General features: G+C 43.0%; 1 protein-coding gene across 7 annotated transcripts in view; it reads left to right on the forward strand.

The window, feature by feature from the left end:
- OSBP2 (oxysterol binding protein 2) overlaps nt 1-10,830 on the forward strand; it is a 299,091-nt gene extending 288,261 nt beyond the window's left edge. For all 7 annotated transcript variants that reach the window (XM_029619307.1, XM_029619309.1, XM_029619308.1 and 4 more), the window contains 2 exons: nt 420-640; nt 7,993-10,830. In XM_029619307.1, coding sequence (XP_029475167.1) covers nt 420-640; nt 7,993-8,135 — 364 coding nt within the window. In that variant the 3' untranslated portion in view covers nt 8,136-10,830. The remainder of the gene's footprint in view (nt 1-419; nt 641-7,992) is intronic.
- The last annotated feature ends 5,309 nt before the right edge of the window (nt 10,831-16,139 follow it).

A 16,139-nucleotide genomic window follows, 5' to 3' on the forward strand; every position in this document is an offset into this window, starting at 1 on the left:
ATCTGGCAGTTTCCAACCAGTACCACAAGGAGACAGGAAATTCATGCTGGGACTTCAAAATGGAGTTGGTCAGGAATGTCTGCCAGCCTATTCTAAAATAACCTTTAGCTGACTTTTATAAGCAATTATTGTGCAGCATTTTGCTATTAAGCAATAACCTATTAACATCATTGAAATAGTTTAATTTATTAAAAATGGGAGTGGTTCTATTAATATAACTTATAAAATATTCTTCACTTAGACAAATTAAAATTCTGAGCTGCCAAATTGCTCGCATGACCTCTTCTACTATGAATCATTCTGGTTGTTCGTCTCCTTCCAGTGGCTACCGGATTCTCCCAATACCGAGGGGGGGTCTGGCAGAAAAGATAAGAGCAACTCTGTGCACTTATTTATCATCAGTTATCCTTTCTTGGCAGGGAAAATGCAGAAAACATGTACAGTTTTTCAGAACTGGCGCTGACGCTGAATGAACCACTAGAGAGGATTGCGCCCACAGACAGCAGGCTACGCCCTGACCAGCGGCTCATGGAGAATGGCAAGTGGGATGAGGCAAACATGGAGAAACAGCGGCTGGAAGAGAAGCAGCGAGCTGTGCGACACAGGCGGGAGATGGAAGCTGTCCGGGCAATGGAACAAGGTGAGTACCTGCCAGCCAGTCAGCAGAGCACCACAAGAACCCCCACGGCTGATGCCAGAGATATGGTAACAGAAACTGGAGAGCGCACACAGCATATACCGGAGCACGGGAATATGCAGGTTAGGTGAGCACACAACATATACTGAGGAGAGACGCAGTAACACTCAGACCAGGAGAGATCAGGGTCATCAATACCGAGTGCTCCTCTGTGCCATTGTATATAATGTGTGAAGAAAGTGGAAGGGGGTTACTGTGAAAAAGAAGAGTCATTAATGCTATTGGAAAAGAGAAAGAGAGCATTGTATATTTGACAGACAATGAAAGATATAAGGAGGGTAATTTTCAATGCTGTGCATAAGTCAGTGTGTCTGAAGTTACATCCATAGTTTATAAACTATGCAAAGAGCTGCACAATTTGTAAAATTGCACATATTGCTCTTGAAAGTACACATGTATCAGTACTTGCATATTTGTCTTTAATGCAGAGATATGCATAGTTTCTACACTTATTTTGTAAAAGAGTGCACATATATTTTGTACACAGAATAATTGCAATGTGCACGTAATAACCCTCAGCTTGTGCGTGGAGGCAGGTATATTTGCAGGTATATTTGCCAGCACAGACTACTGCAACACACTTTTCCTGGGTTTACCATACACCACAATCAGGCCACTGCAAATACTACAAAACTCAGCTGCCAGAATACTTACTGGAAAAGGCAGAAGAGATCATATTACCCAAACACTTGCGATTTACACTGGCTCCCAATAGAACAGAGAGTACAATTCAAAACACTTAGCCGACTGGCTAAACACCGCTTTACGATTACATGTCCCACAAAGAAATCTCAGGTCGGCCAATAAAGCACTGCAAACCATACCCTCAGTCAGAACAGCAAAATTGACCCAGGCGAGAGAGAGAGCTCTATCTTTGGCAGGACCATTATTGTGGAACACATTACCACTTGAACTGAGATTAATGAAAGAATTAAAACTTTTTTCAAAAAAGGCCTAAAAACTTGGCTTTTCAAAAAAGCATTTCACAATGAGAGCAATGACTAACAATACATACAGCTGAAAGTCACCAAAAAACAGAAAATTGACAATTTTATTATTTGTTACCCATTATTAAATATTAAATTGAAACAGTATACACATATATGATTATCCCAAAATCATATAAATGGTAACCCCAACCCATCTCTCATTTAGAGTATATTACTGAACTATGTAACCGTAAAATATTGGCATACCATAGATAACTTAGAAACCTAACCAACCTATTTCGTGCCGAAATGTAAACCGTTGTGATGGTATATTACTAAACGACGGTATAGAAAAATTTTTAAATAAATAAAATATTATAAAGTTAGTTGATGTATACGTGCACTTATTTTAATTTAAAAATGTATATCCTGCCTATTCTACTGTTCATAGCAGTGTACAACAAGACATACATATCATAATAAAGACATATTACATAAAATGGCCAAGCTTCTCTTATGAAAATATTTGTGCAAGTACTTCCAAGCAGCAGTTCACCAAGACTTGCACCAGTTGACCCAGACCTTCACCATTTTCCCATAGATAAGCAGCTGAATTAGCCATGCTGTCTGGGTACGTCCTCCGTGCCACTAGGTGGCGGAGCTCTCTAAGATCACCCAAAGTCTTTTGAAGAGGGAGCTCCCTCCTGCCCATCCCTATGCCTGTGCTCGAGGCTCCTCAGTCTGTTTTTTTCCGTGCGACTAACCGCACGCGGAGCTATTAGTTCTTGTGAGGAAAGTTATTGTGAAGAGAAAAACTTACATAAATCTTTTCAAACTTCTCAGAAATTCACAGGATTTTCTCATCATGCCACATCCAGGGTTTAAATTCTGTGTCTGTGGGAAAAATTAATGTCTGTAACTGACAGACATCTGAAGTGTTACATTTGCCTCGGCCCACACCATGATCAGGCAAATTGTTCAGATTGTGGACGGATGTCCCCAAAGGCACAGCGCCAGAGAGCTGCGCGGATTGCCCAACTTACAGAGGAGGCTGCGGGCTCATATGTCCCTTCTGATGCTTCTGCCAGATCGGCTCCAGGACCAAAATCAAAGCAGAAAACACATGCCCATAGGAGGGCCACCTCTGCTAACCCTCCAAGTCAAAAACAGAAGGTAAAAAATAAAAATCCTTCAGAGCAAGGCGCAGAAGATGCGCCGAACCTGCATCCTGCGTCAGATGCATCGATGCGCCATCGAACTCCGGATCATAGCGGACGAGCCAACGCATCGGCGCACCAACGACCCACCAACGCTTCGACGCATAATCGACCCACTGACTCATCGGCACATCATCGACCCACATGCGTCTGTCGTAGTTGAATCAGCTATGCAGAAGGCATGCAAATCTCACTTACACTCAAACAACCCTCCTGGCAAAGACCACAAAAGTCTCAATTTTGAACGTAAAGCATACCAATCCGGAATCCTTAATGCTAAGATACAGAATCATCAATTTTATGTAGTTCAGTATCTTTTCGAGTGTCTTCAATCTTTAAAGCCTATGTTACAACAAAATTCTACAGATGGTACATTACCATCAGAATTTCATGACATGGAGGAAGGACTGAGACACCTTGTACGCTCAGTTTATGAAGGATTCGAAACCTCTGCTAAAACAGCTAATGCTATAGCGGTCAAAAGATTGGCATGGTTATGTGCCAGTCCTATAAGTGAAGATGTTCACGATAAGTTAACCAATCTTCCTTGTCGTCCCGAAAACTTGTTTGGCGATAAACTTACGGAAACTGAAGCAAAATTAAAGGAACAAAAAGTAGCTTAATGTACTTTCCTTAACTCAGCATGATTCCTCATCTTCTAAGCGTCAATTCAGTTCATATAAAAGACCCTACCAGAGACGCCATTATAGGCCTTATACTACCTATAGGCCTCAACCATATCAACAAAATCACCAACAACCATATCAATAGTCAGTTTCTCGACCGCGCCCACTCGCACAACAGCAACCAAAAACAGCTATAGAACCTCAAACCACTAAAAATCAACCATGTTTTTAGAGGTAATTCCGCCACCACTACCTACCCAAACAGTAGGAGGTTGACTTTCTCTTTTTCTTCCTCAATGGAGCACTATCACAACAGATTCTTGGCTCCTGAATATAATTCAACACTGATATTCCCTCGACTTCATATTACCACCTCGTCTTCCGCACTTAATTACGGCAAGATCTCAGAGTGGTCATCGGGAGACTCTGCTTCAAGAAGTCAATCATCTAATTCATCAACACTGTATACAGGAAGTACAACCATCCCATCATCCAACGGGATTTTATTCAAAATATTTCCTCATTCCCAAGAAATCCAGAGGTCTCCATCCAATTCTAGACCTCCGTCTTCTCAACAAACACATTCGAAAGGAGAAATTCAAAATGACCTCACTCAAATCAATTCTTCCCTTCCTGCAACATATGGACTGGATGTGCTCCATAGATTTAAAGGATGCATATGCTTATATTCCAATGCATCCAACCTCCTGGAATTACCTATGCTTTCAAAGGGGAAAGAAACATTTTCAGTACAAAGTCCTTCCCTTCGATCTCTCATCAGCCCTCAGGGTATTCACGAAATGCCTAGCGGTAGTGGTGGCACACCTCCAATGTCGGGGAATTCAAATATTTCCTTACCTCGACGATTGGCTACTTGCAGCCTCAACTCCTTCTCTCCTATAAAACAGTTTAATTCAAACGATCAATTGCTTGAACAATCTGGGACTTCTGATAAATTACGAAAAGTCTCATCTTCACCCTACCCAGATCTTAGTCTTCATAGGAGCATCCATAAACACCATTCAAGAAAAAGCTTTTCTGCCACAAAACCCAGCGATAGCACTTACTTCTTAGCCCACTGTCTCATAAACCTTACGGTTACCTCTGCCTGCCAAATCTTGACTATCCTGGGTCAAATGGCATCATGTACATATGTCGACCAGAGCACGAGACTACATATCCATCACCTTCAATGGGGTTTGAAGCACCAGTGGTCTCAGTTCAGGAGTCCCTTGTCCACTCAAATAAAATTGACGACCAGAATGAAAAAGGATCTTCATTGGTGGATTTGTCCACCAACATTAACAGAAGGCTCACCACTGAGACCTATACAGCATCAATTAATTCTCACCACAGATGCCTCGCCGACGGGTTGGGGAGCCCATCTTGCCAATCTACAAACTCAAGGATTGTGGTCACTCCAGGAACGAACTTATCACATCAATCTCCTGGAATTCCGAGCCATCAAATACGCCCTTCGAGCCTTCGAACACAAACTACTACGCCGCTGCGTCATGATCCATGCCGACAACCAAGTAGCGATGTTTTACATAAACACACACGGAGGGTCCGGTTCATGGAACCTCTGCAAAGAAGCCGTAGACATTCTGGACTGGTCCCACAGCAGAAAAATTTCCCTACAAGCCACATATATTCCGGGAATCAACAATTCCAAAGCGGACAAATTAAGCAGAATTTTTCACCCACACGAATGGGAATTGGATCAATCGGTAGCCGACCGGATATTTTCAACATGGAATCTTTCCCTCATAGATCTCTTTGCAACAGAACGCAACAGAAAGGTTCCCCTTTTCTGCTCAGTTTACCCCAGTACTCACAGATTGATACAAGACGCATTTCTACTAGGTTGGTCTCAGAATCTACTTTATGCATTCCCTCCAATTCCGCTGATCTCTCGCACAATACAGAGATGCATCGAAGGCAAAGCAAACTTAATTCTGATCGCACCAGCATGGCCACATCAACTATGGTACACTTACCTGCTCCATCTTTCAATCTGTGAACCAATTCCTCTGGGGAACGCGCCCCCACTCTTCTCACCCAAGAATAGGGCTCACTTCTTCATTCACTCCACGCATCCCTGAATCTCACTGCATGGAGATTGAACGGCTCACTTTCAAGAACTTAAACATCTCTCCACATCTCAAAGACATTTTGGTAGTCTCTATGACCTTGAGATTGACTGGGCAAACTAATGGACTAACTGGGAAAAACTGGGAAAGTCCTTCGCTCGAGCAGATTTTAAAACCCGCTTTCCTACACATGTTAAAGCTGACAAAGTCCTAAGGAAGGAAATATTACTAGGACTAGGGGACACTCCATGAAACTCGCAAACAGCAGATTGAAATCAAACCGTAGAAAGTGTTTTTTTTCCGCTCAGTGTACAATCAAGCTGTGGCATTTGTTGCTAGAGGACATTGTCAAGACAACCTGGTGGGGTTCAAAAGAGGATTAGGCAAGTTCCTGAAGGAAAAGTTCTTAAAACAGTTATTTGCCAGGCAGATTGGGAAAGCCAGCACTTATCCCCTGGGAGTGAGATGCAAGAAACAGATCAACTATTCGGGATCTGTCAGGTACCTGTGACCTGGATTGGCCACTGTCGGAGCCAGGATGCTGGGCTCGATGAAACTTGGTCTGACCCAGCATGGCATTTCTCATGCTCAGCCTCAAAAGGTTAGGCCTTGCCTTTATCTTTCTTTTTCTTGCCCATTTCAGGCACTAAGGAGGAAAGATGAAAAATATATATTTTTTTATAACAGCAAAGACTAGACCAGGACTCAGAACAGCCAATCACACCACCACCTTGAAAGCCTCCCCCCCCCCCCCCCCCAATCTGAACTTCTTATAACACCTTTGAACTCTCTAGTTGTAAAAATATGATATAAAGAAATGATGCTGATGTAAAACTTGGGCCTCAAACTGCACCATTGCATGAGGTAAACTCCAGAGATGCAAAGGATGGCTCGTGCCAGAGAGAGAGAGGATTTACCTCATTCGTGAGTGAGATTGAAGGCCGAAGTGCGAGATTTTCCCAATGATAGCTGAAAGAGCAACCATGTCAAACTGCTTCGCATAGTTAGTAGTCAAAGTAATTGTGTCAGAAGCACAGATACATAGGAGGGAAAGGACTGAGTAAATGTTTTAGTCCAGAGGGAGGGCGGATAGCAAATGCTGTATCCAATGATAGGTCTGGGATTATACATCTGGAAAGATTTGAGTGTGATATTGCTTTGCAAATGAAAGGAACAATATGAAATGGTATTTGTCTGTGGTTTCATTTCAATTGAAATTATTTAATCTCATATGAGTACAAGATTGGGAAGGTGTACACCATGGAGGGGGAGAGAGAGTGTGTGTGTCTGTCTGTCTCGGACGTCGGTCATTTCTTCCCGATCCCCCACCAAGTTTCTGCATCCTCCTCGGCTGCCTGTCCAGCCCCTTCGGCCTCAATCTCTCTCTCCCCCTCCACAGCAATCCCCCTTTGGCCCTAATCTCTCTCTCTCTCACCCCGCCGCTATCCTCGTTTTGGCCTCAGTTTCCATCTTGCTCCCGCAGCACCTTCCACTTTGGCCTCTGTCTCCATCCCTCCACACACATAGTAAACCCTCCCTTTGGCCTCAGGTGTATTGCTGAAGAAAGACTCTCCATTTCCCCCCCTTGTTAGCCATGCTGCTTCAACCTGGGTCTTTCTCATTTCTTGGGATAGTGGAGCCTGGGTACCCCATGAGCCCTGCAGCTCCAGTCCCAGCCTCTACTCCCTCCCCTTTGGCAGGCAAGGCTTGGGGGTTTCTGCTAAACCCACAGTACCAATGCTGGCTTCTCCTCCCTTCTTCAGTGGGTAGAGCCTAGCGAACTCTGTGAGCCCTGCAGCTACTGTCCTGGCTTCTCCCTTCTTTGGCCAGCAGGACCTGAAGATCTCTGCCTGTCCTACAGCTCCAGTCCATGTTCTCATTTCTTAGAAATCCTGCCTGCTTCTCTTTGGCCCATAGCTGAGGCCCTGAATGTGTGCAGTGGGGACTCGCTGCACGTGAGCATGGAGATCCACTCCAATCCCGGGAGACACGTGTAATGTTTTGATTTGGCATCTCTGAAGATCTGACCCTAAAAGTATAGCACCGTGCAGTGTAAGACACGGACCTAGACCTGTGTGATGTAAAACCTGCAACTACAACTGCAGCAGCACTGTTTGATGTCAAATCAGGGCTTAGAACTGCAGCACGATGTGATACAAGACCCTGACCTAGAAGCACAGCAGTATGTAATGTAAGTTTCAGATCTAGATGGGGCGGCCAGATCTACTGATTTTTTTTAAAAGAAATTATCCTTTGTTCTAATTAAGCAAGAGCAGAACAAATTGTTGTCCTGATCTCAATCTGGCCTCATGCAGAAAAAGTCTATTCGACTGAATTTCATATGACACACATGGCCAGACTGAAGATATTGAAAAGATGGGTGCAAATGTTGTGGTGTCTGCCACTGACCTTTGATTCTGCTCCATACAGGAAAGGATTATGAAGGATACCAGCCACTGTGGTTTGAGCGGAAGGTGGACCCCCTGACCGGTGAACTTATGTGTGTGTACAAGGGTGGCTACTGGGAGGCGAAGGACAGGTGGGACTGGTCTGTATGCCCTGACATCTTCTAAAGTCTTCGCGGAGGCAGAACATCGGTCCATGCTGGAGCCATGGAGAAAGGGTGAAGAGTGGGCAGCAGACTGCAACAGCCACAGCGCCCAAAACCACAGCAACAATGCTGAGAAATACCAAACACCATTCAAATAAAACTTGCGCCAAACCAAGCAGGGATTCTAACCACAGTTTTACATGCTAATGAAAATATGCTTTTTTTTTCTTGTTCGATAGTGGCATTTTAAAAATTCTATAGGACACCAGAGAGCCTGATTATATTTTTAACAGTACATTAATAACTTTTTTCATTATTATTTTTCATTCTGCTAGTAAATTTCAGTGGTGGTAAAAGATAGATAGAAAATTCTGGAACCTGATTCCCTTATTTATGTACAGGACAGCACCAGAACCGGCAGCAGCCCCAGCCTACGTACATGCATAGTTCCACCACACAATAGGTGCAGCAGAGAAAAACAGAAGTGCAAGCTTCTCGTACACGCGCTCACACACGCACTCCTCCTCCACCACAGAACATAGAGCAGGCACACCACAGGTGCCAAGCGTGCAAGATTCCCTCACACGGTATCCTAACATAGAACAGGTACAGCATGGGCAACAACACACGCAGGAAAAGGTCCAGTGTAGGCAGCAGCAGTGTAAGTTACACACACTCATTCACTGACCACCAGGGAAACAGATGCAGCACAGGCATCAACAACAGAAGCCTCTCACACACATGGGGGTCCTACCACAGAGCAAGTACAGTATGAGCAGTAGCACACCCACACCCCCACACACATATGCTGTTCCATCACAGCATAGGCAGCAGCAGTAGTGCAGACTTCTCTCACATATGGGCCTGCTAAGGCATCTGAGCCCTACTCTGAAGAATACACCTTGGCTTTGGGGGGGGGGGGGGGGGTTAGTTTCTCTGCTTATTCCAGCCATAATCCTTTTGTTGAAACTGCTGGTTAGAAGCTGTTTAGACATGTCATATGGCTGACTCTCTTCCCTGTGTCCTGAGCAATGCATATCACAAGTGTTCAACTTCCATAGACTCGGCACCCACAGTAGGCAAACAAAGCCTTCTCCATTGCCTTAGCTTTACGCAGATACAGGACTTTTTCATTTTCCCAGTTCTTCCTACATGTAACACCATACGTATTTCCCTGTCAGAAGCTCCTGCACAATGTTTGATGCCCTGCACATGTGGTAGGGACGATGCCCCTGCTTTTCTTGGCTGCTTGAAGGTGTCAAGGGAGAGGCCTCAGGGGACAGTGACAATTTTAGGAAGTCTCTGGGCCTCCTCCATGGAGATTAACCACCTGCTTGGGCAGCTTTTGTGCAGCTCCCTCACTGCTGTTGCATTTGCCCATAGAGAAAAAGGGTGTGCAGTGCCATCCATAGCAGAAAGCTCAAGCCAGCTCCACTGAAACTCACAGCTGATGGGTGGGTTTTAGCTGCTCTGTAGCAGACAGCCCAGTATCCAGATAGCAGAAAGTACAAAATGCTGCTAACGGAAGTTGGACTGATCTAGCGTGGGAGAGTATTCCTGGCCTGGACGACTTACAGTGGAGGTGGATAGAATGGGATGCCTATGAAAGATGAGAAGCTGGGAAGGCTCAAAGTGGGATATAATGAAATTCTTCTATCTGTAGCTCTTCTGCTTAGAGCTGTTCAGTTAAAAAAAAAAAAAAAAAAGGATTTTTTTTATACTTATCGGCCACTGCATTTGGCAAACTCACACCTGTGCTTCAGGCTGTTAATGGTTGGTGCCTGAGAAACATAGGCCCTGCTTCACAAGTAATTCTCACTGTGCAGTGACTGAAAAGGTGAAAAAGAGAAACCAAAACAAGACTGAGCTAGACATTAGAATTGCCTTTATCACACAGAGGGGTGAATTCAAGGGAAGCTCCCATTATTGTACAAAGTCCTTATGCTTTTATAGGAAATAATGTCATCATTTATGCCATGTGAAGACAACTGAGGTAACAATGACAGGGTTGTGTCTGTCTTGGGTGATACCTTTCTGAACAAAAGCCCAGCCCTTATCTAAGCAATACATTGATTATCTGAAGGCACACAGGAGAAAATGGATTCTCTGATGTCTACAACATATTTTATTGAACCAATATATGGATTATCGCAAGAGCTTTGGAGACTGCCCAGGTCCCTTCTTCAGCTGTGATGGGCAGTGATGAATTGGACCAGCCATAGCTGTCAGACACATTTACGGAGAATCCAGTTTTCTTTTGGGAGTGGTACCACTGTTAAACCCATGCATTGAGGTTTAGCGGCTAGAAACGTGATTCCACGCAGGAAAAGATTTGCAAAAGAAAGTGCACTGCTTCCTGTTTTATTTAGAGGGAATAACACACCACTCAAGTAATATCGCATAATAATCCTTTTGAAACACAAGCTCAGCTATTCACTGTAAAAGTAACGGGGCACTGCTGCCAGTGTAATTCCCGCTCCAGTGCTGGGTTTCTAATTCCCCACCCAGTGCTGAAGTGGGACAAGGATACACAATCTGTAGAAACCTGCGCTTTACAAGGTAATAGTTTTTCATACTAAAGACTGTTTACAGACATGCCAATGTACTCTCTGAATATCTGAACACAGTTTGTAAAGAGTTTGAAGAGAGTTTTAAAATGTAATATGTAGCAAATGTTTTTTGCCTTTAACCAAATGCTATTTAGATTGCTTCAAAAATGTGCCTGTTCTTTGTTTCTTAGTCTTTTCCTCTCTGGCTTTCTTCCCCGGTGGTTTGACATACCCGGTGGTACCTTGTCTTTTATACACTGCTGCTAATGGCCTTGGCCCTCTCTTTGCGCAGCATAACTTGGAAATAGTTTGGTCTGCGCTAATGCTGCAGCTATGGAGCTACATTAGAATTACTTGTCACGGGTTAATATTTGCATTTTATTTTGGCACTTGTATAGTGCTCTGTGACAGGTTACTGGCAGGTACACTAAAGTTTTAGGAATCTTAAGTGGGTAGCTGAGGCCACAAGGAGCATCAGTGGAAGAAGCAGGCTTTGAGCCCTTGTCCCCAGCCCATTATTCTAACCACAAATAACCCAGGGATTCTCAGATTCAGGGGTTTCTGAAGGCCATAAATAGGTGTTTCAGGGTAACCATACTTTGCAGATGTAACTGTGCATATCCTGAAAACCAGACCTATATGGGGTCCTCACTGAGAACTGTTACTCCTTAGTAGTTCTATAGCACTACTACCTGTACAGATTGCTATGCAATTGCACATAAACAGTCTCTTCTTCTCGCCAGAGCATACAATCAAGGCACTGAGACCCCCTGCACTAAACCACTTCCTCCCCATTTCCTTTATAATTACAGAAATAATTCATTTAAAAAAGCTTTTACAGGGATTACAGGTATAGCAATAAAAAAAAGTAGGATTTGTTTATTGTTTTAATAATGGGCAGCTTCAATTCTGCTTAATTTTAGGCTTCCAGCTCAGGCTGCTCTGGCCCACCCAGGGCTACAGCTGCCTTGAGCCTTCATGCACAGCTTCCAGGATTTAGCTCCTGTTCCCACCCCTGCCCTCCCCCCAACCTGGCCATCACTGCATTAACTCAGATCATGGCCATCGTTGGAGCCTGCTGTGCTGGCAATGGACAGGGGTCAAGGATTCCCTTGCAGGGGGTGTGAACATGGCTGCCTCTGGGTTCCCAAATTCCTCCCAGCGCTACAGTCAGACCTTTGGGCCAGTCCAGAAAGGTTTAAAATAAAAAGTAGACTTAAGCTATCTTGAAGAACTTCTAAGACTGTTATGTAGTCAGTTACTGAAGTCATTCCCAGAAGAGCTTGTATCCACACAGACATCAGATAGAGGGAGAATCTGTGCTAAAATGAAGAGGGGAAGGACCTTTTCCAAGCAGATCTGTGTTTTGAAAACTTACCCTGATGTACATTTTATTATCTATTAAACTAAACCTCTTACCTTAGATGAAGTCAGTCTGAGGCAGCATCTTTAAAAATTCAAAAGTACCCATAGATAGCTAGATGAGGGCCAGAAGCTTTAAAGAATAACAGCTTTCTCGCATTCTAGCATCGATTAGCCCCAAAAGTTACCTTAACCTTTCTGAAACTTAACATTTCCTTACCTGATTCACACCCATAAAGGATCATATAGTATCAACGGCAGGGGGAATGAAGAAAAGTGGATCTATATACAGACAACAACCAACAGGGACTGAGTCGCATAGTCTGGGTAGACAAATGGGCATGGGTGTAGCTTGCTTATTGCGGCAGTTACTACCCCTAACTAATTTAAGCTATATATTACCTTAGATGCAGCTCCAACACTGCTCCTTTCATTAATGGTGAGGGTGGAAGGGAAATAGAACCAAAGGGTTACTAAGAGCCAAGAGTAACAGATAAGTATGAGAAAAAAAAAAGTGCGAAGCTTGCTGGGCAGACTGGATGGGCCGTTTGGTCTTCTTCTGCCGTCATTTCTATGTTTCTATATTCTAAGCATTGACCCCATAGCTTCAAAACGAGGGAAAATCCTTAGTACATCTAGCCCTAAATGTAATTATAAACATGGGAAATTGCAGCAGGATGAGAGGGAACAGAAACAAGGTTTAAAACATTCACCATGTATGTTACATCAATATTTGCCTGATTTTTGATCCACCTATTAGACAAAGTAAGGGAGTTCTTAAAGCTCTGCCTGCCCCCCCCCCCCCCCCCCCCCCCCCGAGTGTTTCTAAATTATCAAGGGTACGTTTTCAATAGGACACCTAACAGCAAAAGTGCTCACAGATTTTTAGATTTGCATAAACACAAGCTACCTGTGTAAAAAGTACACTCATACGCTTACCTGTAAAACGATGGGGTAAAGTCTGTGTGAGAGCTGCATGCCTACTAAATGCAGATTGATTAGAAATGTCAATGTATGTGGGTAAGTGTCAAACGCACCTCCAAAATGCTTCCAGAACACCTCTTTTCTGTTTGACCAAAAGCACCATGTAATACCACTAAAATTCTCTTACCCAGATATAGCTGACTTAGGGTTAACTCCATTTTTATCTGCATAAAAGGTGCTCAAGTCCTTGAAAGTTTACCCCATAAGGTGTTGGTGTGCTGCTTGTCACAGCCACAAACCTGTGCAAACTTCACTCGGATATGCCCAGAGTCTGAATATAGCAAAAACAGCTGAAGAGGGATCTCAGGAGGAGACGGCACAGTGCTAAAATGTGGTGCAATAGATCCTCACATGTTGTTACTGTTTTTAATTCAAAAGTTCAAAGATGTGAAAAACTAAATCACCCACAAAGCTACAAAAAGGGAAAGTGAGGAATACATTATCAGCTTTTGAAGTCAATGGTACTGAATATTAATGCCAATTCAAACACCAGCGATGTCTGTCAGGAGGGTGTCTCATTACTATTTGTGTTAGAGCTCACATTGGAGGTAGCATATGTAACAGCCCATAATTTACCCCATCTGCATAACTTTAATTCAAACTAACAACCAAAACTTAGCATCAAAAGTGAGCCATATCTCGGCGTATTCCAAAATCTTTATTTAGTCTTTCAGATAATAGACTAGGGGGCACGCCATGAAGTTAGCATGTGGCACATTTAAAACTAATCGGAGAAAGTTCTTCTTCACTCAACGCACAATTAAACTCTGGAATTTGTTGCCAGAGGATGTGGTTAGTGCAGTTAGTGCAGCTGTGTTTAAAAAAGGATTGGATAAGTTCTTGGAGGAGAAGTCCATAACCTGCTCTTAAGTTGACTTAGAAAATAGCCACTGCTATTACTAGCAACGGTAACATGAAATAAACTTAGTTTTTGGGTACTTGCCAGGTTCTTGTAGCCTGGATTGGCCACTGTTGGAAACAGGATGCTGGGCTTGATGGACCCTTGGTCTGACCCAGTATGGCATGTTCTTATGTTGTTAAATCACATTGTAAATCCAATGAGGACAGTGTTTCTGTACAACTAATTGCCTGCATTAGGCATCCAATCTGATGCTCAGGAAAGTTGCTGGAGAATCAGTCCTATTAACTTGCATCTCTTAATGTTTAAAAGGACATGGAATGTTTAAGGAGGAGGAATATTCCCAACTGGGTCTAGCATTCATATCAACACTCAACCAATCATATATACACAGATGGCCCAAGGGACCAGCAATTACTCGGTAACTATGCACCATATTTTAGGAATGACTACTAAAGGGCCGTGATCATGCAACCTTGTGAAGGAAAGAGAGCAGTGATGTTGTGCTGTAGCAGAAGAGTATTCCAAGTCTTTAAGTGTTGGTTTAAGCAGTTATGGTCCAAAGTTTAACTTCACATTACACTATGAAGTACAACAGGTCTTGTTTCTAGATATTTTTATTCAGATATACAATATGGGGTTCTTGTCTATATTGAAGAAAGACAATGATAGGAACACTGCGCAAAGGTATGACAGTTGCCACACATGACAGCTTAAGATAAAGTTGCCTGTGAATTAATTTCTACACCTAAGATGCCATGCTGGTTGATATAATATACCTGGATTTTTAGAAGGCATTTGAAAATATTTCATGATAGACAGTTGAGGAAATTAAAGAGTCATGGCAGAAGATCACGTGCTGGGATGAGCTGAGGAGACATGCAGGTTTGAAGCTCTGGGTGCCACACCTTAAGAAAAACGAGGGCCCAAAACAATTGATATTATTTGCAGCCAATGGCGGACAAATCTGCACTCAGTAAATTTATGGACAAATGTGTGATAAAGAAGGAACCAGAGATGTCTACTAAACATGCAAAAAAGACAAACAAAAGCTCAAATCAGTGGAGCCTAAGACGGCAGACAGCAAGGAGGAAATGTCTGAGCAGACTGCTGATGACACAATGATTGCTGGCTTAACAAAAGCAATTGTGAAGCAGGTGAATTTTAAAAGCATTACAGGAGCAAAAATTAGCATATACACGCGTAAGTAGCTGCTACGTGCATACTGTATATTTTATAAAAGCCATAAGTATGTGCATATATTCACTTTTGCACAGGAATATACACGAGCAAAAAAGGAGCGGTCAGGGGTGTGACCAACACATGGACATGTAAGTAGCCATTTTAAAAAGACATGTACGTATGCACCTTTTCCAGCTTACATCTGCTAATTATCTGGCATAAGTAATAATAAGCATGTTTATTGTGTAGTACTGACTGAGGGGCAGGTCTGGGTAAAGGGGGGGGGATGGATTCAGACTGAAGATCCAGGAGGATCTTGAGGGCCTAGAAGAGGACTGGTCTAACTGGTGGACTAATTGATAAAGCTGGTAATTTCCTTGAAGTTAAGAATTCTACTAATGACATCAGGAAATACATAAATGATATGGTGGCATGGGTGTCTTATGCTTGAAGATCTCAATAAGGCCCTTAAAAGAGAAACTCATTATGGTGGAAAAAATGGTAGCGGAAAAAGAAGTTATTTAATTTATTTATATTCTGCCTATAACAACAATTGTCAAGCTAAGCAGTTTACAGTAAATACATAAAACAGTAAAATTACATCCATGTATTTAGAAAATTGTTCTAGGTGCAACAATTTAAGATTCGTGGGAATCTCCCAAAGTGTGGCAGATTCTGATCTCTACTAGAAAACTGGTTGTTAGAAATGGTTTTGGGCCACCTAATTGAAGGGTTACAGCAAAGTCCCAGGGGCCACAGTGTCTTTTTCTGGATCTTGCATTTGCTCAAAAGCAGCAGATTTCAGCCCTGGGTTGCCAGGGTTCACTGGTGGAGAGGATGTCCAAGCCTCTGGGACCCTAAATGGTGTGGTAGTCACTCAACATTCCCAACTCAGTACTCACTGATAGCTGTCTTTAGTAGCCAGGAACCAATAGGAAAAACTCACACTGCATACTTGGATCACTTGCTTCACTGTTCAACAAAAAAAGGGATTTACTTTAACTTAAGAAAAGCAGCATTCAATCCAAAATAGAATAAAAATCATCAGCACCAACTGAAGAATTTCAGTCACCAGTGCTGTTTCTGTATC

This window comes from Rhinatrema bivittatum, chromosome 11 (assembly GCF_901001135.1).
Source record: "Rhinatrema bivittatum chromosome 11, aRhiBiv1.1, whole genome shotgun sequence".
Lineage (NCBI taxonomy): Eukaryota > Metazoa > Chordata > Amphibia > Gymnophiona > Rhinatrematidae > Rhinatrema > Rhinatrema bivittatum.